Raw genomic sequence first — 24,689 nt, 5'->3', positions numbered from 1 at the left:
CGTTCTCTCTACTGACCATCAGTTGGCGACTCCTCTGGTTGTATAGAAGTCTATGCTTCATGTGTTAAAGCTGCATTCTTCTCCTGACCACCAGAGGGCCGACTCCTCTGGTTGTATAGAAGTCTATATAAATGACTCTACTTCTCTTGATTTATTCCCTCAGTAAACATTGTAAACATGAGTTATTGTCTCAATCTCTAGTTTCAAGTCTTCTTCAATACAGCATGATGTACATTTAGTACATTATGGTCCATTTCAAGTCAAATAGACCATAGTGAGGATTACGCTTTAGGGTGGGCTTACTGTGATTGACAGGGTTCTGTCATGAGCCATATACGGGATCTGCATAAAAAAATATGGTAACTTCACTGGATGCGGAAAAAAACTACATGGTCCAAGATGGGGGGACTCGAGGCTTAAAAAAACGAATGGGCAACGTCACGATGACTAACTCCACTCCCTTTATACAGTCTACGGTTCAAATGAAATGATGCTCCCAAGTTGCATCATGGGAGGTGTAGGAATCTGTGTTTTTGGAGCTTTAGGGACTAGTGTGAGTAGAGCTATGGCTTCCACCGTGTCAATTTTGAATTTAAATGTTTTCTTGCAAGTCCCCCCAACTTTATGGAACAACACACCTACATTGCTGGTCTACTACCCCTTTAAGGGTTCAGGCTCTACCCCTTTAAGGGTTCAGGGTCCTATGGCAATGGGGCCAACCTGTGCATGAGAATGTGGTTCGCACTTTAAGCTCTCCAGTGGGGAGATAACTGTGCATACAGGGTACGGCTGCACGAAGGTATATCAAGTTAGGAGACGAATAGTTTGAGAGCATTTTCTTGTAGTGGTAGTAGTGCAAGTAAAAGCTCTACCGAAATGGACCGTGGAATAAAAGAAAGAAGCAGCGGTCACGTGTTTCTGTTTATCGGACTGATGGAGTAAAATCACACCACTGGTCTCAAGAGACCCCCCCCCACACCCCCCCCCACACCCGCACGGTGATTGATACAGCAGCGCCGGTAGGGGCGGGGCAGCACTGCAGCAGTGCCCCCCCCCCCCCCCTCTCTCTCTCTCTCGCGCGCGCGCTCTCTCTCTCTCTCGCGCGCGCCGTCTCCGGTAATGTTCCATAGGATACACACACCCCTCTCCGCCCCTGCCGCGAGACAGGTGGTCGGGCTGTACGCCTTCATCCTCGAGCGCTCCCTCTTAGAGTAAAGAAGAAGAAAACACGCACACACACACGCACACACACACACACACACACACTCTCTATCTGTTGACAGCAGGCGGAGCGGTCGGTCGGCGCGAGCGCGTCCCCGATGGACTTCCAGCGTGTGACCTCCGCGATCACCGGGCGGGAGACAGCGGGAGAGGGGGGCAGCAGCGACCGGGAGCGAGGAGGAGAGACCCCGCCGACCTATTGCCAAATGTTCCCCAGCGAATCGCTGGAGACGGGAGGGGGGCTACCGACGGACGAATGACATGCGCGAGTAGGAAAGTTGACACGGTTTTTTCTGGGGCGGGGATTTTTACATCCGAGAGGCGGCGGGATCGTTTGCCACCATCCTCCCGCGGCGCGAGGGAAGTTCGTGTAAGGTGTTTTTGAACCATTATGGCTTCTTCAGCGGGCGCCGGTAAGGCTGCCCAGCCCCCCGGGCCGGGCTCCGCGCTGAACGGGACTGCGGCAGAGTTCCCAAACATCGAGCAGGAGCTGTACGACTACCAGATGCACGGGAAGATGTGCAAGAAGATCGCTCAGCTCACCAAGGTAAGAGCCGCCACTGACAGGGGGGGGGGGGGGGGGTGCAGCACCGGATCCGTCAAGCTGATTGGATGATCTGATAGCTGCCTCACTGTATCTGCCATCGCACCTACATAATAACATATTGGGAAGGCGAACCTGCACATAATATATATATAATATATATAATATATATATATGTGTGTATATATATATATATATATATGTGTGTGTATATATATATATATGTGTGTGTATATATATATATATGTGTGTGTGTATATATATATATATGTGTGTATATATATATATATATATATATATGTGTGTGTATATATATATATATGTGTGTATATATTATATATATGTGTGTGTGTATATATTATATATATGTGTGTATATATTATATATATGTGTGTATATATTAGGGGGCTTTAGGCTGCCTCGAGGGCAAAATTATATATTTCTGTATATACACATTCAAATCGTACATGCTATTCATCATTATCTCTCGAGATAGTGATTGGAAAACTTGGCTTGATTCGTGACTGACTCAGTAATCAGACATTATTGAGAGCTTTAGTGGGCTTTAGGCTACAGAGCTACAGCTATTTGAGAGCCAGACCTTTCAGATCCATCAATTAGGAGTGATGTGATTATCAGTTGATTGATGTATGGATCATCTTCACCATGCATCGATTCGTAGCTCAGATGGTTCTATGGGGGAAAAAAAAGAAGAAATAATGAGAGTAAAGAGAACTGCATCAAAGATTGCATAAATACCAGAGCACATTTTCTTTTTGTCTGACCAACAGATAACGAGACAGGTACCCAGAGGTATCAATTATTATCAATATGAAACAGCAGCAAACATGGAAGAGGCTGTGTGTGTGTGTGTGTGGGGAGGAGGGGGGGGAGAGGGGGGGGAGGGATACTTGAGTATCGATAACATTCATATGAACCCACAGGCATGGGGAGGGGGCTCTGGCTTTCTGTGCAGCATGCATTGCTATATGGGATACTCTCTCTCTCTCTCTCTCTCTCTCACTCACAATAATGCTTACAGAAGCAGGGCATGACCCATCGCTTGTTGAGCTATGACAATTACTGATGACTGTGCAGTTCCCACCCTCCCTATTGGGCTCACCTCTGTGTAGCCTGTAGGTGCTTGTGTGTGTGTGTGTGTGTGTGTGTGTGTGATGCGATGCGATGCGTGCTGCAGTTGCATATGCAGCATGTTGTTCAGAGAGCTCCTTCTCGGGACACGCAAAGCACTTGTGTCTGTGCTTGTTAGGGCAATTTGCCAGCCTAGTCCATCGACCTCCTCAGTCCTGAAATAAACCCAGAAAAAGAAGAGGAGAAAAAAAAGAAGAAAACGAAGAAGAAGAATCACGGAAATGCTCTTGTGATGACCTGCAGGGAATACATCCGAAAGCCACAGCGCTGATGAAACATAAGAATCATCAAATCCGATATTTGGTGTAAGCGTTTTTTCTCTGGGCTTTGGGATGCCTGGCATGTGACACGTTTTATTTGAGTGTTGCAGGGGGTGTGGAGTGGAGTGGAAGCGGGAAATGGGTCAGCTGTGGTAACCTTATATATTTATTAACCTCTGCTCTCTGTGTGCGTAGGGGAAGCTGGCACACACACACACTTGTAGTTAACACACCTCCTCACGTCGGCCCGTCCCTCATTCCCCCACTTGCTCGCCTACACTTCTGCTTGAATTTCACAGCCCCCCCCCCCCTTCTCCCTCTCTTTGCCTGAGAGTGGTCCGCCCCGGTTGAATGGGTTTTAAAGATAAACCGGTAGCACGCCGGAGTGTGTTTACGTGGTGGAACAAGCCAACGGGAAGAAAGCGAGGGCCGACCGCGTCCGACCAGCTGTTGTGAATGTTCACATAAGCTTGCCCGCATGAATACACAGAGGAGAGTCTTTTCACGTGACTCGCAGCACATTAAAGGATGCACATATATGCCAACATGTTTGATTGGCAGCTCTAATTCTGTCTGTTTGACTTCCTGTACTTATCTAGCATAAGCTGTCACAATGGTCCCCGCTTTGTAGTTCAGAATAAACGGTACCCTCTTTGGTATATGTGTGTGTGTGTGTGTGTGTGTGTGTGTGTGTGTGTGTGCGTGTGTGCGTGTGCGTGTGCGTGTGCATGCTCGCTTCCCAACCTCTCCTCTGTGCACCGACCATCCACTCCACATCGCACCGCTGTTTTAAAAAAAAAAAGACTCGTCCCGGCGCTCCTTTACACACTGTAGACAGAATATTAATTTCATGCTTTGCTGACTATGAAGTTATTGTCAATAAGCACGGGCACCGGCTCGCGAGGCCACATGAATAACACTATCGACCGGCGGGATCAATGCGGGGATCTCGAGGCAGGATCTACAGTGGCAAGAGGCTCTCGCCACTCTCTGACCAGAGCTGAATTTACACCCCAAAAGGGGAATCAAAGTGTGACACTGACTCATTGCTCTGAAAATATAAAATGAAGTCTGAACGTTGGCTTTAAACAACGGGAAGGCAATATCCAATGCTTGTTCACAGGCATATGTGGGTGAGTGGTTAGCAGGTCAGTGGTTAGCAGGTCCGTCTTTCAACCAGGGGATTGGCGATTCAATCCCCGACCTAGTCCATCTGCCCTTGAGCAAAACACTTAACCCTGAATTGTTCCCTGTAGCTGTGTCTACAGTGTATGAATGTAACATGATTGTATTGTGACATGTAATGTAATATGTGGTGCAAATGGGCGGCTAAATAGTAAATATCATCATTGTGTTTTGTTTCTTTGTAAGACGCTACGAATCGGAAGCTAACTTCAGCGAGTTGGTTCATGCTAACAAGTGAACAGATACTTTTATTACTTTTTTATGACCAGATAATGAACAGTAAGACCAGTAGAGAAGAGTCGGACTTCATATCAGTTACACAATAATCTAATTGTAAAGTTTGCTTGTTGAACGCGAGTACGTTTTTGTTGCTTGTAATTTAAACGTTTCATTAAATGTTGTGAAAGTTGTCTTATGAGATATTTCTTGAAATCTGGCCACAAACTAAATAAAGCTTGCCAAGCTATCTGCGGCGGCTCGGTTGCGTGCGGCGTACAGCAGTGTGTGTATTGGTAGTTACGTTAGCCGTTAGCCGTTTGAGCTCACAACATGTGTGCTATGTTATGGTATTACTTATTGCATTACTTATTGCATTACTTATGGCATTACTTATGGCATTACTTATGGTATTACTTATGGTATTACTTATGGTATTACTTATGGCATTACTTATGGTATTACTTATGGTATTACTTATGGCATTACTTATGGCATTACTTATGGTATTACTTATGGTATTACTTATGGTATTACTTATGGCATTACTTATGGCATTACTTATGGTATTACTTATGGCATTACTTATGGCATTACTTATGGTATTACTTATGGCATTACTTATGGCATTACTTATGGTATTACTTATGGCATTACTTATGGTATTACTTATGGCATTACTTATGGCATTACTTATGGTATTACTTATGGCATTACTTATGGTATTACTTATGGCATTACTTATTGCATTACTTATGGCATTACTTATGGCATTACTTATGGTATTACTTATGGTATTACTTATGGTATTACTTATGGCATTACTTATGGTATTACTTATGGTATTACTTATGGCATTACTTATGGCATTACTTATGGTATTACTTATGGTATTACTTATGGTATTACTTATGGCATTACTTATGGCATTACTTATGGTATTACTTATGGCATTACTTATGGCATTACTTATGGTATTACTTATGGCATTACTTATGGCATTACTTATGGTATTACTTATGGCATTACTTATGGTATTACTTATGGCATTACTTATGGCATTACTTATGGTATTACTTATGGCATTACTTATGGTATTACTTATGGCATTACTTATGGCATTACTTATGGTATTACTTATGGTATTACTTATGGCATTACTTATGGTATTACTTATGGTATTACTTATGGTATTTTTGTAGTTTGGCTTTCTTGAAGAAACGTTACTTTCTATATTCTTGTTGCTCTGAGTTTGTACTCATGGTTGAATGCACTTCTTGTAAGTCGCTTTGGATTTACATGTAATGTAAATGTAATAATGTCTATATGTATATATATATAGTCCATGTCTAATAAATAGATACATAGACAGTGGGATATATTTGTACATGTTCTGCTCTTGTAGGTCAGACTGAAGGGTTATCCAGTGAAATGTTTGCCAGAGCTGGGTGTGTTTGGTGATTCAGAGGACTCAACCTCAAACCCCCTCCCATCCAACACCTTTGGGCCCAACAGGAACGACGGCTTTCATCGGCGACCGACCTCGCTGGTGTTCCAAAATTGTGGAGAGGCTTCTCAGAAGGGCGAACAGGTGTAGTGTTCGGACGCTCACATAGCTCCGGACATGTAGCGTACGATGCCCTCAATTCAGAGTCCTCTCGAGTCATGGGTCAAAGTTCACGGACAGCGACGCTCTTGAATGGAACGGCAGCACGGGATTTGGAAACGTGTCCCAACCGTCATCGATATCGATCGCTTATTTATGAGAAACACGTCGTAGATTAAAGGAGCGCGACGATTTCTGAGACCCTGTAAGCCCTGTAAGCACACACACACACACACACACACATACACACAGAGGGAATGTCCAGCAGTGCTGTGCCAGCTATGTGCTGCAGACAGAGTGGCGTCCGGGTAAAATATGAGCCTATGCGTCCCCCCATGCGTACACCCATAAACATGCACACACACACACACACACACACACACACACATACACACACACTTCTGCGGTTGTATGTGTAAGTGAGCCATCAGGGTCAGTAGGAGCAGATGATGACACTGTAGAGATGGCGTGGAGGGTACAGTGTATAATGGGGGAGAAACGGGCCATATTTCAGGTGTTAGTCACAGACTATATCGGGACTCCACACACGCTGACAGGCAGGAGAATCACTGGACTGCTTTAACTCGCGCTGTTTGCCCGTGTTGCTGTTTAACCTCTGTTATTTGGGTTTGGGGTTTGGGATTATTGGGTTTCCACGTCAAGTCCGATGTGAGTCTGATATTTGCTTTTGCAAAGCTGCCAGTTCTTATTATACTGGCTCCAAAAAAAACGCACACACACACAGAGCGGATCACCTGAATCCACGAGGATGCGAACTGTAAGCAGGTTGTTTTCCAAAGGAGATCAAGGAGGCAATATTGAAAAAATATCAGCCCACAGGGATATCAGTCACGGAAAAAGAGAGGAGGAAAAACAGTGAATCAAATCTTAAGAAAGACCAATTTTATACTCTTACAAATGAAATAATGAGGGCAATTTCAATCCTTTTTTATCAAAGGGGAAACATCTATTACTCAATCGGCAAATACATCTTTCAATGTCAGCTTAAACTCAACAATGACATGCTGCTTCTGCTTTAAATTATTCTGCAGTTAGTTCCAAAAATAGAGGCAAGGCTACACAAAAGCACTTTTTCCTCAAATCTCTCAATCTGAGGGACAGAAAACCTTGAAGAAAGCGCTATTTGACTTTTTTTTAAAAACATAAAAATTAAGCAAGGCGAGAAAACACAATGGACAAGAGTAATTAATAAACATTAAAAAAAACACAGACGGTAAAAGGCACGTCAGTTTGAGATATGACCATAATCACGAGTCAGTCGAGTGGAGCGGCCGCAAAGAAGCACGATGGGCCGATCGTACGTTTCGTGTGTGCAATAAACGCTTCAATCTTTCCTTGTCTGTTGTCGACGCTCTCCAGGTGATTTATTCTCTGAACATGAAGAACGAGGAGCAGGAGACGGCCCTGCAGGCCTTGAGCCACGCCCACCATGAAGAACTGCACCGCGTCCTGGTGGAGACTTGTCACGAAGGGGAGGGGTCGCCGCTGAGGACACGCCTCCTGGAGATGCAGGACTCTCTGGACGAGCAGCAGAGAGTCGGAGCCCAGGTGTGTGTGTGTGTGTGTGTGTGTGTGTGTGTGTGTGTGTGTGTGTGTGTGTGTGTGTGTGTGTGTGTGTGTGTGTGTGTGTGTGAGTGTGTTTATATGTCTTAGTTAGTGGGTCAGTCGGCAACCTCCGGGTCTGAAAAGTAAAGCCAATGCGGAAGTTCCCTAAATCTTTCCAATGACCAAAGAAGTCAGATTGTATAGAAGTCTATGACGTTTTTTTTTTTTTTACTTCTCTCTTGATTTATTCCCTCAGTAAACATTGTAAACATGAGTTTATGGTCTCATTCTCTAGTTTCAAGTCTTCTTTAATACATCATGATGTTCATTTAGTAACTTACGGTCCCATTTAGAGTCAAACAGACCATAAAGCAGAGTATGCTTTAGGGTGGGGCTAACTTGTTCATTGTACTTAGCTTCACCCTCTCGTGTCACACCTGGTTGCAAAAAGCCAAGTTGGCGACAGCCCAAGATGGAGAAAAAACCCAAGATGGAGAAAAAACTCAAGATGGAGAAGGCCAAAACCCAAGATGTAGAAAAAACCCAAGATGGAGAAACAAACCCAAGATGGAAAAGAGCAAAACCCAAGATGGAGAATGCCGAACTCTAAGCTTCAAAACTGCAATCCACAAATCAATGGGTGGTGTGTCGGTGGCTGCGCGCACTTCTTATATACAGCCTATCATGTGGATTAACCTCCTACATTTTGAGATAGGCTGACCTCAGTCAAGGGCTCCTCGTATTGCTGTAATGTCACATGTAAAAACCTGGTGGGAGCAGCAAATCAAACCCGCCCTTCATGTGACCTACAGCAGTCAACCCCGCTCAGATAGCCTCTGACTTCATGCCTTATTGACATTCTGCGCGCCACAATAAAACATCAACATGAATCATTAAGCCCCACATGACTTTCTTATGAGCTCTTTGGGAACAGAATGCATCTCAGCTGAGGAGACAAGAAGTAATGTGACATCTTCACTCGTCTGTCTGGTTGCTTCTGAAATCCGTCCTTTGGTTTCGGTTGTTGGACTTTCACGAGTATGACATCACCTGAAGTGTGAACACAGCACGTCTGTTAAAACCTGTCAACAAACATCCAACGCAGTCAACAGTCTGACCCCCACTCTGTCTGGATTATGAATTCATATATTACTTAATATAATAGTCTTCCTTTAAGCGGCCATGGTACAAACACAGTAATACACTCCAAATAAAGCAAATGCTGAACTTGTTTGAGAAGACATCAGTGAGATTTTCCTTCCCCATAATCACCGAATACATACAACATTATGGGGAGAGGAAAATCAAGTGTCTCCCATAAACCGGTCTTCTATTTTCAGGACTCCTCGCTGCATCGTATAACTTACTTATGAATCCTGGTCATGTGACCGGCTAAATAAAGGTTTAGAACCCAGCTGCCGGCCGGTGATGTTTTGATGAGTATTGTCTAAATGAACCATCGACGGTATCCAAAGAGTCGTCGTAGTCGTCGGGACATCACCCATTAGTTTTGGGGACTGCCGTTTGAAGCCTTTTTTTGGCTCTTTTTGCAACCAGTGAATGGAAGTGACCATATTTGGATTGCGGAGGAGTTATGTTAATATGGCATGCCGTGTATGACTCTGGTTGCGACCTGTCAATCACCTTGTAGCCCCGCCCCAAAGAATACCCCGCTTTATGGTGTATGTGACTCCTAATGCACCATCATTTACTAAATGAACATCATTCTGTATTGAAGAAGACTTGAAACTAGAGATTGAGACCATAAACTTATTTACAATGTTTACTGAGTCATTCTCTCATAGACTTCTTTACAACCAGAGGAGTCGCCCCCTGCTGGCCAGTAGAGAGAATGCACTTCCTCATTGGCTTCACTGCTTTTAACTGGAGGTTGCCGCCTGGTTAACACTGGAGCTAGTTAGCCTGTATGGCCACAGTTCGTGCCCTTCTTGAATGTTTTACATAAACGCTGTTCACCTGCTGGAGGATGTTTGCAGTGTGAACGTGCTACCACAAAAGGACGTTTCCATGTGGAGCAAAGCATCTGAATGTGTTGTTGGGAGTAATAACCATCATTCTTTTGAATCAGTACTTTGAATAATTTGGGCAGCGCTAAAAGAAAAGGGTGTCTTACCCAATACTTAGGGTGCACACTCAGTGGGTGAGGAACTTTAATACTGAAGACTTAATATGACCTACATCAGTAAATGAGACCATCAGCAAGAAGATTTGGTCTATTTCTGTCGGTGAAATCCGAAATGAAATACTGCAGGGTCACCAGAAACTCCTTCAGCTCCGACTCCAGCAGCAACCAGCCTAACGCGGATCAGACCCAGATCCGTCTTTCCTACCTCGCCCTCTGGGAGCCGCTGGAGGGACTCAGGCCGTATGGCCGCAATACTTATTGGAGGGAAAGGATGCACGGGAGAACCAGAACCATGGCTGAGCAGGGCCGACTTCCGGACCCCTGCTGCAGTCAAATGAGAGGTTTTCTAAAAGGGACTCTGGTGCTCTGAAACTCTGCCCCTTTCGTCCACAGCGATTTGCCAAAAAACAAAAGTCCCTTGCGGTGACTTTGAATGCATGAGCAGTTTGTAACTCCTTCCCCTCTCTGCCTCCAGGTGCAGGCCAACTTCAAGTGCTTCCGCATCCAGTCGGAGGAGAGGGAGCGCGATACGGGGGCGGAGCTGAGGAAAGAGTTCGAGGAGAGGCTCCAGGCTGCGGAGGAAGAGCTCCAGGAGGCCAAGGCCCACATCGGCGACGCCCAGGAGGAGAACCTGCGGCTGAAAAAAGAGCTGCAGAAGGCCGGGGAGCAGATCCATGGGCTGGACGCCAAGTGTGAGGACCTGCAGAAAGCGGCCGACGAGGACAGGCGACGAGAGGAGGAGCGGAGGCAGAGGGCAGACGAGGAGGGCAAGAGAGAGGAGGAGGAGAGGCAAACGGAGGAGCGGGAGGACTCGGAGAAGGTGCGAGCGCTCTCGGAGGAGCTGAAGGCGATGCGGGAGGAGGGCGAGAGGGCGGAGGAGGAGAGGGGGCGGGCGGCGAGGGAGGAGAGGGAGCGCTGGGAGCAGAGGGTGAGCGACCTCAACGAGGAGCGGGAGGACATGAGAAGGGGGATGGAGGCGGAGTGGAGGGAGGAGCGGCGGAGGCGGGAGGAGCGGGAGGAGGAGGAGAAGAGAGGGATGCACAGCGCCCTGCGAGAGAGGGTGAAGCGGGCCGAGGCGGAGGCGGCGGGCCACCTGGAGAGGCTGGCGGAGGGCAAGAGGAGTACGGTCAAAGTGCAGGAGCGGATACAGGTACACGCACACACACGCACGCACACACACGCACACACACACACACACACACACACACACACACACGCTGTAAAAAGGCTGCGAAAACGGAGGTGAGAGAGAAATTGAAACGTGGCAGCTTCCTGCCTCAGATGCGCCCGGCTTAAAAAGGGGAGCGAGTTGGAGGCCGAGAGAGGGGAGTGGATCTGGTGAGGGAGGTGAATCTCGCCGGTCTAACCACCGGCTGCCCTCCCTGAGTGCTGCTCCCCCGCTGCCAACTCTCTGCTAATGAGCAGTTTGAGCGGGGTAGATCCGCCGCACCTCCCCCATTACCACCTCGCGCACGAGCATTAAGAAGACCTGCGAGAGCTGGCAGCGAGCTGACGCGAGGCCTCACACAGCAGACCATTAACCGCCCGTAGCTGGGAGAGATGCGCTCCCTGACTCACCACATTTCATCTCCCCCCACCCCCCTGTTATCGTCCTCCCTGACTTCTTCCTCTCCCCCTCATCTGTGTCAAAAGCTGCTTCCCTCACCTGTCTTCCTTTCCCCCCACTTTTCTTGTTCCCCCCCCCCGTGCTCTCTGACAAACCCCACAACAATTCCTCTCTCACCTCTCGTGGGTGGGGGGGGGGTGCATGCCCACCAGGACCTGGAGGAGGAGCTGGAGCTGGACCGGAGGCGCGTGTCGGAGGCCGAGGGCGCGGCCAGGCGGGCGGAGGAGGAGCTCGCCGTCGCTAAAGAGAGGCTGCTGCTGCAGGAGGACGAGCTGCAGAGCAGAGCAGGTATAGCCGCTCAGTCTGTGACCCCCCTCCTCTCCCTCCCCTCTCTCTCACCTGCCGTCTCGCCCGTCCGTCCGCCGGGGAGAGAGAGCTGCCGTCGGAGAAAACCCGCTGAGCTCAGCGCATTCCCATCAGCCACTCTGACTCAGCGTTAATTAAGTTTGTAATATATACGGGGGATGCAACAAACGCACGTTATTCATCCTCCACAAAGGCAAACAGTTACATCAAAGTGTCATCACACCCGGTCAGCAGAAAACAAAAACGCCTGTGATTCCAGCTATTGCACGAGAGTGACTTTTTGTTTTGGGCGCCTCCTCACTCGCCATCGCTTCCATTCTGCTTCTATTATGCATGATCAATCAGTGTGTGTGTGTGTGTGTGTGTGTGTGTGTGTTCACTTGGGTTCATTGGGTTGGTGTTTATTTGGGGCGTGTTTCCTGTGTGCATCAGAGGAGCTGCTGAACCGCGGCGGCTGCGAGGCGTGCGTGTGCACCGAAGTGGAGGAGCTGAGGAGCCAGGCGAGCCGCCTGCAGAGCCGGAACCGGGAGCTGGAGCTGCACAGCAGCGGTAGGAACAATGACCACGCCCGCCAGATACGGCAGGTAAGGCCCGCGCACGCACGCACACGCAAATTAACGAGCCGAGCCGCCGCGTCCACGTCCTTTGACTCGCGTGTCCGTTATCAGCACGCCGAGGCCCTGTCCAGCCTGCGCTCCGAGATGGTGCGAGCCCAGACCGAGGAGCTGCGCCGCATCCAAAAACACGCCGACGACGAGCGGGAGAAGCTGCAGAAGGAGATGGACAAAGAGAGGGAGGACCTGTGCAGGGAGCGGGAGCAGGAGAAGGAGAAGTTCGAGAAGGACCGAAACAGGCTGCGCCGGGAGAGGGAGGAGGAGAGGGAGGAGGTGGAGGGGGTCAAGGAGCGCCTGAGGAGGGAGAAGGAGGAGGAGGTGGACCGGCAGAAGAAGGAGCTGGAGGTGGAGAGGGTCCGCGTTCGCCTGCAGCTGGACAAGAGCATCGAGCAGGTGGAGGCGGAGCGGGCCAACGTGCAGCAGAAGTTGGAGGCGGAGAAGAGGAGGCTGGTGGAGAAGGCCGAGGAGGACAGGAAGCGGCTGAAGGAGCAGGTGCGGAAGGCGATAGAGGAGGTGATGAGGAGGCACGCGGCCGAGCTTCATGGCGTCCAGGAGGCTCTGAGCTCAGAGAGGAAGAACAACCAAGAGGTCAGCATCTGTCTGGGGGGGTGGGGGGGGACAGGTGAACCACAAAGTATTCATTTTGAGTTTTTTTAGAGGTCAAATGATTGAAGTAATTTATCATGAAAATAATGTACAGATCAGAAGAAAAAAAATGTATACAATTAGAACAATTTGTGTAGCTTTTAAAAGTCTGATCACCTGTTTTATCATCTCGCCACTTTGGGAACTACTTCTCTGAACATTTTCACCCCAAAATCTAAAATCTTTCTTCTCACCCGTATTGCCATTTATCAATCTAGACTGTTATGACGCAAGTCGCCTAGTTTTGGAGATAACGTAGACAGCAGTGTTCTTTCTAACATGGTAAGAGGAAGAATATGTTGTTTAGATTTGGGTTGAAGGGGGGGGGGGGTTGCTGCCCCTTTTAAGACCATTAAAAACCACCCACAACAAAGTCTGTGGATTATTTTGTGTAACCGGGTCATGTCTGTAGTTTGTTTTTCGGGGCTTTTAGCACCACAAGCCGATTGTCATATTTATTTATTTTTACAGTATATGGGAGAGAAAGCGGACGCCTCTAAGGTTGACATCTCCAAAACTAGGCAACTCACACAAAAACAATCTAGAGTGATAATAGCAGTACAGCTAAGAGCAAAAATATGTATTTATGATTTTGGGGTGAACTGCCCCTTCAAAGACTACCAAAAGAAATGAAAATATCATGGGATTTCATGGGATAACTGCCTTTGAGCCTTCTTATAATGTGCTCTTTATTGTAATTATTAATTCTGCTTAGCAATAGGGAGATGATATTATGGTGAGTTTTCTTGGCAGATGTGTGCGCGTTTGAATGAGGAGAGGAGGAGCGCCGAGGAGCTACGCAGCGAGCTGGAGAGGGAGAGGGAGGAGCTAAGGACGAAGCTGAACGACGCCACCAATGAGGTTTCACTAAATGAGACGTATCTGATCAAATGATTCTTTAATACCAGTCGCAATATGTGTGAAGTGAAAAGCTCTCGCGCTCTCAGATCTGTAGGCTGCAGTCTGCGATCCGACAGCAGGACCAGAAGGAGCCGGCGGCCCCCGAAGCCGCGGCCTCTGGGGGGCCACAGTGCTCCCGTCTGGAGGAAGAGCTCCGTCAGGCCCGGACTCGGCTGGCCCGCATGCAGGAGGAGGCGGAGAGGCAGCGTGAGAGGCAGCAGAGGGAAACGGCGTCCCTGAGGGCCGACAAGCACCGGCTGGAGGAGAAAGTCCTGGAGCAGAGCCGGCTGAGCACCGAGCGGAGCCTCCTAGACCAGGGCCAGCGCCACACCGAGGACCGGATCAGGTAGCCGAAGAAGCGTGCATCCACTTAAGTTCCGCTTAAATAAGCTTCAAGGAGGAGATGCTCTGTTTCTATAGAGTTATTCTTAATGCCCGTCGTCGCTGGTAACGGGTCGGATTCCGTGGGAAACCAGATGACATCATGCAGGTTCACCAGAAACCCCTCCATCTCAGACTCCAGCGGGGCCTCCAGCAGAGACCAGTCCACCGTGACTAGTCTCTAGACCCAGATCACGGTCGACCTGCATTCAGCTCTCCTCCTCCTCCAGGAGCAGAGCTTCTCCTCTCTGCTCCGCTGGAGAGAAGGGAGAACCTGAACCAGGACCACATGGGGCCGACTGTCAGACCCCTAGTGCAGTCTATTAAATGAGAGGTTTTCTAAAAGGGAGTCTGGTGCTCAGAAACCCTTTCTTCCACAGGGACCAGCAAAGTCAACGCCAAATGAAAACATGTTAAACTAACGCGCATCCTCCGCTTTTCTCCTCCCGACTGACGCCTCCAGGGCGGAGTGCGAAGACCGCCTCAGAGCGGAGTTCAGGATCGAGATGAACGCCGCCGTCGCTGAGAGCGAGCAGAGGTGGCAGAACAAGGAGCAGGAGCTGCAGACCCACGTCTCCGAGCTGCAAGCTCAACTGGACGTGCTGCAGTCACAGCAGGTGAGTCTGGCATGCTTTGTGCTCGCTTCCTCCTCCGCGGCCCGAAGCCACACTTGAACCGCTGTTGAGTTCATTTGTGCGATTTCATATATTTACTTCTTCCTGAATATGTCTGAGAAGAGAGATGGAGATGTGGGCAGTGAACCAGCGGCTCGTTCCATGAAGATACTGTTGTTGCAGCATCGACTGATTTTCTCCCTCAATAGGATGTCTTTGAAACGCTGGTTCCGATCCACCGACAGTCCAACGTACAGTTTACTGTCAAGTGTGACGGAGCGAAGCAGCAAATCCTCACGTTGAGGAAGCTGCAACACAAAGAAATAGGCAATTCATGGATTCTCAAAAAAACGTTCACTAATTTGTTTTCTGGCGACGATTTTTGAGAATGGGAGATGATTCTTGTCGCACGTCTTCCAGCGTATCCATTATTTATTAATCATCAATGGAAAAGAAAGTACTGTACGGTTGATGCTACTTTCTAATCCACCACATTTCAGAATGAAATATTGGACATTTAACTTCACTACATTTATTTAAATGAAATGAAATTCGGTAGTATTAAAAAAGAATAAAAGCTACAACATTTTACGTATATTACTGCATCAACAATAATAATCTAGCACAGGGCTAGATGTCTCAGCTGACCAACTGAATGGCAGTTGCCACACTAAATCACTGCAGTGCTCTTTTAATGAGCTCCACGAGCCTGTTTATGAGCACACAATGAAGTCTGCGTTTATTAATTTATTTATGTCAAGAGTCCGCAAATCCTCAAACAAAAGACACATCTCACACTTCAAGATCGCAAACTCATCAACTCAGGATTACTGTGCGCTCCATTCTCTCACCAGGCGGAGAAGGCGAAGGAGGGCCCGGGAGACGATTGCCATGGCAACCCAGAAATTGACAGACTGAGGAAGGAGGTCCAGGACACCAAGGAGATCAACAAGAAGCTGAAGGACCTGCTGCAGGTACCCTAAAATCTTTCATAGGGTCTCACCCCCCTCCATGATGAATAATTGAGTGGATTTAATGATGAACTCCGCCGCGAAGAGGTGTCGTCAATCGGTCCTATCGGCTAAGTGCTACTGTTTGTGTGTGTGTGTGTGTGTGTGTGTGTGTGTTTGTGTGTGTGTGAGGAGCCCCAAACCCAGTCTTTAGGAGAGGAGAGGCACAGTCACGCCAAGGCTCTGCAGGTGCTGGAGAGGCAGGCGAAGGAAGACGTGCTGTCTGAGAGGAACCGGCTGCAGACGATGCACCACCTGGAGCTAGGTACCGCACACGTGAACACGTCAACGCGTAAACACGAGCACGCACGAGCGTCAGCGGGCAGACAGTAACACATTCTGTATAACACACACGCGGAGCAATACACACATTGAGATTATGAATTCAACAGTGGAGCTGCTATCGCCATGGATACACTTCACCATGGCAACAGCGGATGGGTACCTGTAGCAGTGGGCCAAATTAATGTTGTTTTTTTCCGTGTGTGCGTGTGTATGTGTGTGTGTGTGCGTGCGTGTGTGTGCGTGTGCATGCGTGTGTGTGCGTGTGTGTGTGATATCAGATAAGCAGCGTGCAGAGTTGACCCAGCAGCACACGGAGTGGAGCCGGCAGATGACCCAGAGACACATGCAGCAGATAGAAGACCTGCAGGCTCAACTGCAGGCACACACACAGATGATGGCCCTGCAACAGGTAACACACACACACACACACACACACACACACACACACACACACACACACACACACACACACACACACACATGCCCACGCAAACAAGCATGTGTAAATGTGACCACACAAGCAAATCACAGCCATTTCACAACTGATGTCTTTGTCGTTCCTGTGAATCTCAGAATGAAGGCAGATATTGACACTGTTAGTGTGTGTGTGTGTGTGTGTGTGTGAAGGATCTGAAGCAGCAGAACCAGTATCAGGTGTTTGAGCGACAGCTGGATGAGAGCCGCTGTGCCATGTTGGAGCTGCAGAGAGAAAACGCAGCGCTGAAGAAGCAATTGAAGGAGAGGTGAGGGGAGGTTATTTCCACATTAACGGCAGCACGTATGGCACTGCGGTGGCGAGCGATTGTTTGCGTTGTTGGTTCATCCGCCGACGGTGAACAATCATCACCAGTCTCCCTCAGACCCAAGGGAATGTACAAGAGGATGTACAGGGGATGATTGGTCGTTTCATTCAGAACCAAAGGTATCCCAGGTGCACTCTTATTTAACATAACAGTATCACATTCCTGTAGTGCATTTAGAAAAATCTTTGCGTCAATAAATCTTTGCATCAATAAAAAAAATAAAACATGTTCTAGTAGCGTAGTGTCTCATATTTAGCGTACAATTGGGATGCTGGAATCCATCGTGTCTTGTCTCTCTCTGCAAGGGGGAAATCTTCCTAAAATGTAGAACTATCCTTTATCCATATCCCGTGTCCTTTGGCTAAATTTGATATAATTCCATCAGTCTCTGCTCACGACTTTCTCAATTATGAACAAAACATTTAAGATCCTCTCCTACTGAAGAAATTGTGTTTTTCGTGTGTCAAATTAATTTAGTGACAATGATTTGCATGTTTGCACTTCTTTTGTGTCTATTGTTGAGCTTTATTGTATACTGGACTAGATGAAAACTAGTACAGAGAAAGGATATATACGGCAGTAGAGTAAAAGAAAGGGGCACAAATGAACCACTTTCAAGATCCCTTTTTATCATAATTGTTGTATTGTACTATACGGGCCTCCTCCATCATTTCCATCCTTCCCCTGTGTCTCCCGTCTCTTATCAGGTCGGTGCAGGAGAACCCCGAAGCCGAGGAGAAAAAAGAAGTGGAAGTCGTGGATTTGCGCAAGAAGAGGGACGCCCAGCTGGAGGAGGAGGCCCAGCGTCTGAAGGAGGAGGTGGAGAAGCTGAGGGTGGAGATGGAGAAACTGGAGGAGTCGCAGAAACACTGGGAGGAGAGGAGAGAGGAAGACGTGAAAGAGGAGGAGGTGGACGAGGAGAAGAAGAAGGAGCGCGAGGAGGACAAGAGGAGGGAGGAGGTGGAGGAGATCAGACGGAAGCACAAGAAGGAGATGCAGAGCTTGGTGTCCGAGTACAGCAGCGCCCAGACGCACCTGCAGGCTCGCATCGTGGCCCTGGAGAACGAGTGAGTAGAGGGCGAGACACGGGCGGTTGGGGGGGGGGGGGGGGGCTAGGGGGAATCCAGCGAGTTTGTAAATGAAGTGCGGGTATGTGAGAAAAGTTTGTGTGTGTTTGCGTATATGATTTAACTGCAGACTGCGCGAGCGGGAGGAGCGGTGCAGGAGGAGGGAGCCCCAATGTGATGACCTGCAGCTGGGGAGACTCCAGGAGAGACTGACCGAGAGAGACCAGCTCATTAAGCGATTAGTGGTGGGAGAGCACGCACACCGCACACACACACACACACGCACACGCACACACACACACACACACACACACACACACACACACACACACGCTACAGACGCTAACAATCCCCTGTAGAACTGATAAAGGGTATTTTATCTTATTCTTATTCTCAACAAATACCTGAGCATTATCTGATATAATGGCACCGGGTGACATGTTCCTACATCACGGTGAACAACAGGCGCTGTAGTTTACGTACGAGCTCACTAGAGCACCAGGTCCGTGGCTGAAAATGTTCTGAAAACACTCTGTTCGCTCCTGTATGCTGTAGTTCTTTTTTTTCATTTCACCCTTAAAACATTCAGAACTAGGAGCGCTATCTTTTATCGGATTTGTTGAGGTAAACCAGTTTTGCAGACTCTTTGCCAATAAAAGTAGCTTGCAACGCTAGCTCCAAAAGCTCCAAATGTAGCAAGAAAGTTGCCAAGTTGGGCCACCCGCCAAAGCCAAAATTATGTAAACAACCTACTACTAACGGTAGCCATGTTGGTTGTTTACAAGCTAGCAGCTTGTGGAAGCTAGCAGCTTGTGGAAGCTAGCAGCTTGTGGAAGCTAGCAGCTTGTGGAAGCTAGCAGCTTGTGGAAGCTAGCAGCTTGTGGAAGCTAGCAGCTTTCCGAATCCTTTCATTCGTCACTGTGGTCGATTGAAATTCAATGAAATTCCAATGAAATTCAGTTTATTTAGTATAGCCCAATATCACAAATTACAAACTCCCCTCAGAGGGCTTTACAATCTGTACACATACGACATCCCTGACCTTTGACCTCACATCGGATCAGGAAGAACCCCCATAAAACAGAAAGAACCCTTTTAGGGGGAAAAAGGGAAGAAACCTTCAGGAGAGCAACAGAGGAGGCTCCCTCTCCCCAGATGGACAGAAGCAATAGATGTCATGTGTACAGAATGAACAGAGTTAGAGTTACATAAAAAGTGATATTCATGATTTGGGGAAAGCTTTGAACACATTTTGTATGGGGCACGGGGGTCCTGGGGTCGAGAGTGAATGGAAAACTTGGACCACTCGAACCAAATCAAAGTAGAACAGTGTCTTCGTTAATCATCAGTAAGGATCATTTTTCTAAGTGTCCTCTGCCAGAGTGCTGTGTGTGCCATCTGTGTGGCATGAGGCAGAGTAGGAAACAAGTGCACCCTCCAGACACAACAACAACACCAAGTGTGAACGAGGCCAATGAAAGTCCTTCCTCGTCCTCCTTCCCTCCAGGAAGAGCGGCATCAGCTGCAGCTCCACCCTCCCGTTGCCGGGGACAACAGCACCCTCAGGCCCCGTGACGGCAAGTCCCGCCCCGGGAGCGTCACGCCAACCATGAGGGTGAGTGCGTGTGTTCATAATGTATTCATCAAAAGGAGCCAGAAGTGCTCGCTGGGCCGGAGCCAACATCCCACTGACACACTTCCTGTCGTAAAGACGCTCCTTTTAATTACAAGTAACAAGAAGAAATAATATGCCAATAACTTGGCCAGTTAGGATACAGCTTTGAATATTTTATTTTTGAGAATTACATTTTTGGCATAGAACCAAGTTAAATGATTTAATAAAGTTGTTTAAAGCTTTTTTTTAAAAGAAGAAAAAGAAAAGAATATATATATATATATATTTCAATAAATAAAATAACATTTACCTATTTATTTATTTTTATGGCAATACCAAAAAGCATCTCAGCTGCATATATCATCATAATACAGTGTAACTTCATTCATTGTGGTCTCAGTTGTGGGTGACCACAGACCATCTGGGCTGGCAAATCTGAGCATACGCATGTTTACTGACTGAAATGACACTCCGGCCCAAAATATTGTATTATATTTCAAACCCACACCTTCTGCTGACTTGAAAGATGGTTTATTTCTGACAGCTAGTGGCTGATGTGTTCAGCTTGGAGTGAAGAGGGGGAAAAGAAACAATCTGTGGGCTCAAAATATGGCCAAATACACACCTCCCCATGTTCTCTAAGGTGGAGCGCTCCACCATGGTAGTGAGCATACGCTTCATTATGCTGCTTCATTATGCTGCTTCATTAAACTGTACCATCTAATGTTTTAGAACAACTACACTTTGTTTGGATGAATGTGATGAACCAGGCATCCATTTCATTAAGCATAGGGTTGGTGATATTCTATATTTAAACTTACCATGAGCAACATTTTATTTGGTGTGGATTTTCGTGCCCCCTGTGGACAAAAGCAGCAGCGTTTCCGAGCATGCATATATATAGTTTAATCTAAACAAATTATAATAAAAAGTTATTTCCTAAAACCAATGTGTAAACTGTGCATTTGTTGGGGACTATTTTCAGCTGCGGATTAATACACATGTTGTGCTCTAGTGAATATTCACAGAAACAGGAAAGTGTATGTGGGATTGAATCAAAATAAACTACAGTGCCCATGTTCACCGTGAAGAATTGATACCTTGTTTTGGTTTATTCCTGGTATTTATTGAGAATAAGGAGAATATAGAATATCAGCAGCCTTATCTTTTGATTGTGTGTGAATCTGTCTCCCAACAGAGGAAGCATGTGGAGTCTCCTCCTCGCGTCACCAGCATCCCCAGTGCCGGCACCTACGACAGGAACATCTCCGTACCCCCCTCATCCTCATCGTCCTCCTCCTCCTCGTCCTCCGTCCATCAGCGCTCCTCCTCAACTCTCCCCCACCAGTCCACCTCCCAACCGCAGACCTCCCCCCACTACTCCACCTCCTCCCTCCCACACAAGCACACCTCCCTCTCCCTCGGCCAGCATTCCTCCCCCTCCCTCCCCCGCTCCACCAGATCCCGTACCTCCTGCGTCCCTCCCACGCCGGCGCCCACCGCCCCGCTCCCCGTCTGCCCCTCGCCGCAGACGGGCATCCGCTACGTAGCGCCCTCCTGCCAGGAGCCGCATGCACACCTGCAGGCCCAATCAATCAGGTAGGAGCATGTTTGATGTCTTTACAAATGTAAAAAGAAGTACTCAGTACTCCAATGATCGACATTTATCGAACTGCCTTCTTCTGGATAAGATACCACAGTCACCTGAAACCAAAAACATACAAAATATGTATATACAGAAACAATATATCCTCACAAGTAATGGTTATTTAGGGTTCAATTAAGAAAACTATACTATGTAAGTCTTTGGAGCATCGACTGCATATAATAAGGGGGCTTAGTCACCGTGATGTCACCCTATTGGTTTGTAGACTACTTTGAAGCTGTCCAAGTTCAGCATTTTGACTGTCACCATCTTGGATGTTTACCTATCGACATCTTGGATTTGGCCGTCTTGGATTTTGGCCATTTTAATTTTTTTTTCTTTAGGCAATCAAAATATTGCAATTAAATTTCATGAAGTAAAAGACAATGTGAACGGGTTTAAGTTGTAAGATGAAAACATGGACGACTCCCAGATTGGACAAAACTGTGGTCACTACCTGTCAATCACAAGGTAGCCCCGCCCTAAGGCATATCCTGCTTTATGGTATTTTTTACTCTTAATGCACCATCATTTACTAAATGAACATCACGCTGTATTGAAGAAGACTTTAAACTAGAGATTGAGACCATAAACTCATGTTTACAATGTTTACTGAGGGAATAAATCAAGAGTAGTCATTTTATATAGACATCTATACAACCAGAGGAGTTGCCCCCTGGTGGTCAGTAGAGAGAATGCAGCTTTAACACATGAAGCATAGACTTCTATACAACCAGAGGAGTCACCCCCTGGTGGTCAGGAGAGAGAATGCAGCTTTAACACATGAAGCATAGACTTCTATACAACCAGAGGAGTCACCCCCTGGTGGTCAGGAGAGAGAATGCAGCTTTAACACATGAAGCATATACTTCTATACAACTAGAGGAGTCGCCCCCTGGTGGTCAGGAGAGAGAATGCAGCTTTAACACATGAAGCATAGACTTCTATACAACCAGAGGAGTCGCCCCCTGGTGGTCAGGAGAGAGAATGCAGCTTTAACACATGAAGCATAGACTTCTATACAACCAGAGGAGTCGCCCCCTGGTGGTCAGGAGAGAGAATGCAGCTTTAACACATGAAGCATAGACTTCTATACAACCAGAGGAGTCGCCCCCTGGTGGTCAGGAGAGAGAATGCAGCTTTAACACATGAAGCATAGACTTCTATACAACCAGAGGAGTCGCCCCTTGGTGGTCAGGAGAGAGAATGCAGCTTTAACACATGAATCATAGACTTCTATACAACCAGAGGAGTCGCCCCCTGGTGGTCAGTAGAGAGAATGCAGCTTTAACACATGAAGCATAGACTTCTATACAACCAGAGGAGTCACCCCCTGGTGGTCAGGAGAGAGAATGCAGCTTTAACACATGAAGCATATACTTCTATACAACTAGAGGAGTCTCCCCCTGGTGGTCAGGAGAGAGAATGCAGCTTTAACACATGAAGCATAGACTTCTATACAACCAGAGGAGTCGCCCCCTGGTGGTCAGGAGAGAGAATGCAGCTTTAACACATGAAGCATAGACTTCTATACAACCAGAGGAGTCGCCCCCTGGTGGTCAGGAGAGAGAATGCAGCTTTAACACATGAAGCATAGACTTCTATACAACCAGAGGAGTCGCCCCCTGGTGGTCAGGAGAGAGAATGCAGCTTTAACACATGAATCATAGACTTCTATACAACCAGAGGAGTCGCCCCCTGGTGGTCAGTAGAGAGAATGCAGCTTTAACACATGAATCATAGACTTCTATACAACCAGAGGAGTCGCCCCCTGGTGGTCAGGAGAGAGAATGCAGCTTTAACACATGAATCATAGACTTCTATACAACCAGAGGAGTCGCCCCCTGGTGGTCAGTAGAGAGAATGCAGCTTTAACACATGAATCATAGACTTCTATACAACCAGAGGAGTCGCCCCCTGCCCCCCTGCTTTAAAGTCACTGAGTGAAATGGAGAAAAATAAGCAAAACAGATCAATCAAAACCTATACAGGTTTCTAAAGAAAACATTTGTGTTGGGTAAGTATTCTTGTGTTTTATTCAAGGCACACCCATGGAAATGTAAATTTGATTGATTTCAACCTTTCCTTTTGATTACTGTCAAGTTGACCGGTCTGATGTGAAACATCTTAAAGTCAGCCCGACGCTCTGAACCCTAGCATGACGACATATTAATTAGGAATTTAGAAAAGTCAATGCATGTGTCTTTCTCCTGTGTTTTGCAGGGGCCCGTATCTGGATCAGAGGGGGACAGAGGGGCTGAAACAGGAGTGGTTCACCAAATACTTCTCCTTCTGAGCACAAACACACACACACACACACAGCAGCCGCAAGTACATTTCCTCATATACAGTTCATTGCTTCTTATACACATCCGTTTGCTTCACACACACACACACACACACACACACACACACACACACACACACACACACGGGCTCATCACCAGCAAGGCCATCTCAAACATTGCCTCAAAGCTCAACCAAAAAGTGCTTCTCCAACACATGCCTGACCTCTTCTCTGGAACATCGGCCTGCCGGATCTTGTTTGCATAGTTTGGAATGTCTCCATATGTTGTTTTTTATTAAAGCAGTCTTCCTTTTTTTAAAACGCAAACCGTTGCTCCGATCTCCACCACCACGCGATTTATTCCTGGAGAACCTCCGTTTCTTGTGAATCAGTGTCTCTCCGGGTTTGGAAGCATTTGACGCCTTCAATCAAGATCCTCGTCAAAACGGACACGCGCCACTCACCGTACCAAAATGAAGCTTGTCTCAATGCAAAAATGTATGATAATCTTGATGAACAAATTAAATTAAATATTTTCTTTTTGTACTGGTTTCTTCTTTGACGGCATGAAGGACAGACCCAGATCACATGCAGTTGTTTTTGTAATCGTAGGTATGAAATCAAAAGGCATGGGGGGGGGAAGGGGGGGGGCATGGTGTCCTCAGTCAGTGTTGTTTACATCCCATAGTAAAGTAGTGATGATGTGACCATTTGGGAATACCTGAGCAAAATGCGATCAATACGGTTTAACATTCCTATCTTTCTTGTTGGTCAACATACAGAACCGATACAGCGATATGCTAATAAACATGTTGCTCAAGCCGTCCATAAAGCAGTCCTGTGCATATGGAGTGTCTGTTTATGTTTATGTCGTCAATCACTGACACAAGATTCATTCGATTGATCTCAAGCAACTTTGTTTCACGTGGTTGTAAACTAGCAACACATTCAGAAGGCTTATGAGGTGCATTTCATGGTTTTGTTACAACCCAGA

The 24,689-nt window shown here is 47.3% G+C and overlaps 1 protein-coding gene across 1 annotated transcript; it reads left to right on the top strand.

The window, feature by feature from the left end:
* Nucleotides 1–1,141: 1,141 nt before the first annotated feature.
* Nucleotides 1,142–24,168, top strand: fam184b (family with sequence similarity 184 member B). Its single transcript, XM_034538386.1, has 18 exons — nucleotides 1,142–1,768; nucleotides 7,565–7,753; nucleotides 10,372–11,046; nucleotides 11,676–11,811; nucleotides 12,262–12,413; nucleotides 12,498–13,031; nucleotides 13,842–13,949; nucleotides 14,036–14,334; nucleotides 14,833–14,986; nucleotides 15,838–15,957; nucleotides 16,129–16,258; nucleotides 16,557–16,687; nucleotides 16,906–17,021; nucleotides 17,789–18,148; nucleotides 18,267–18,393; nucleotides 19,656–19,763; nucleotides 20,962–21,362; nucleotides 23,632–24,168. Exons 1-18 carry the CDS (start codon nucleotides 1,613–1,615, stop codon nucleotides 23,702–23,704), a joined length of 3,969 nt encoding a protein of 1,322 aa, XP_034394277.1. The 5' UTR covers nucleotides 1,142–1,612; the 3' UTR covers nucleotides 23,705–24,168.
* The last annotated feature ends 521 nt before the right edge of the window (nucleotides 24,169–24,689 follow it).

This window comes from Cyclopterus lumpus, chromosome 1 (genome assembly GCF_009769545.1).
Source record: "Cyclopterus lumpus isolate fCycLum1 chromosome 1, fCycLum1.pri, whole genome shotgun sequence".
NCBI classification, from domain to species: Eukaryota; Metazoa; Chordata; class Actinopteri; order Perciformes; family Cyclopteridae; genus Cyclopterus; species Cyclopterus lumpus.
The sequence above is the reverse complement of the archived record's forward strand: the minus strand, read 5'-3'. Positions and strand labels throughout refer to the sequence as shown.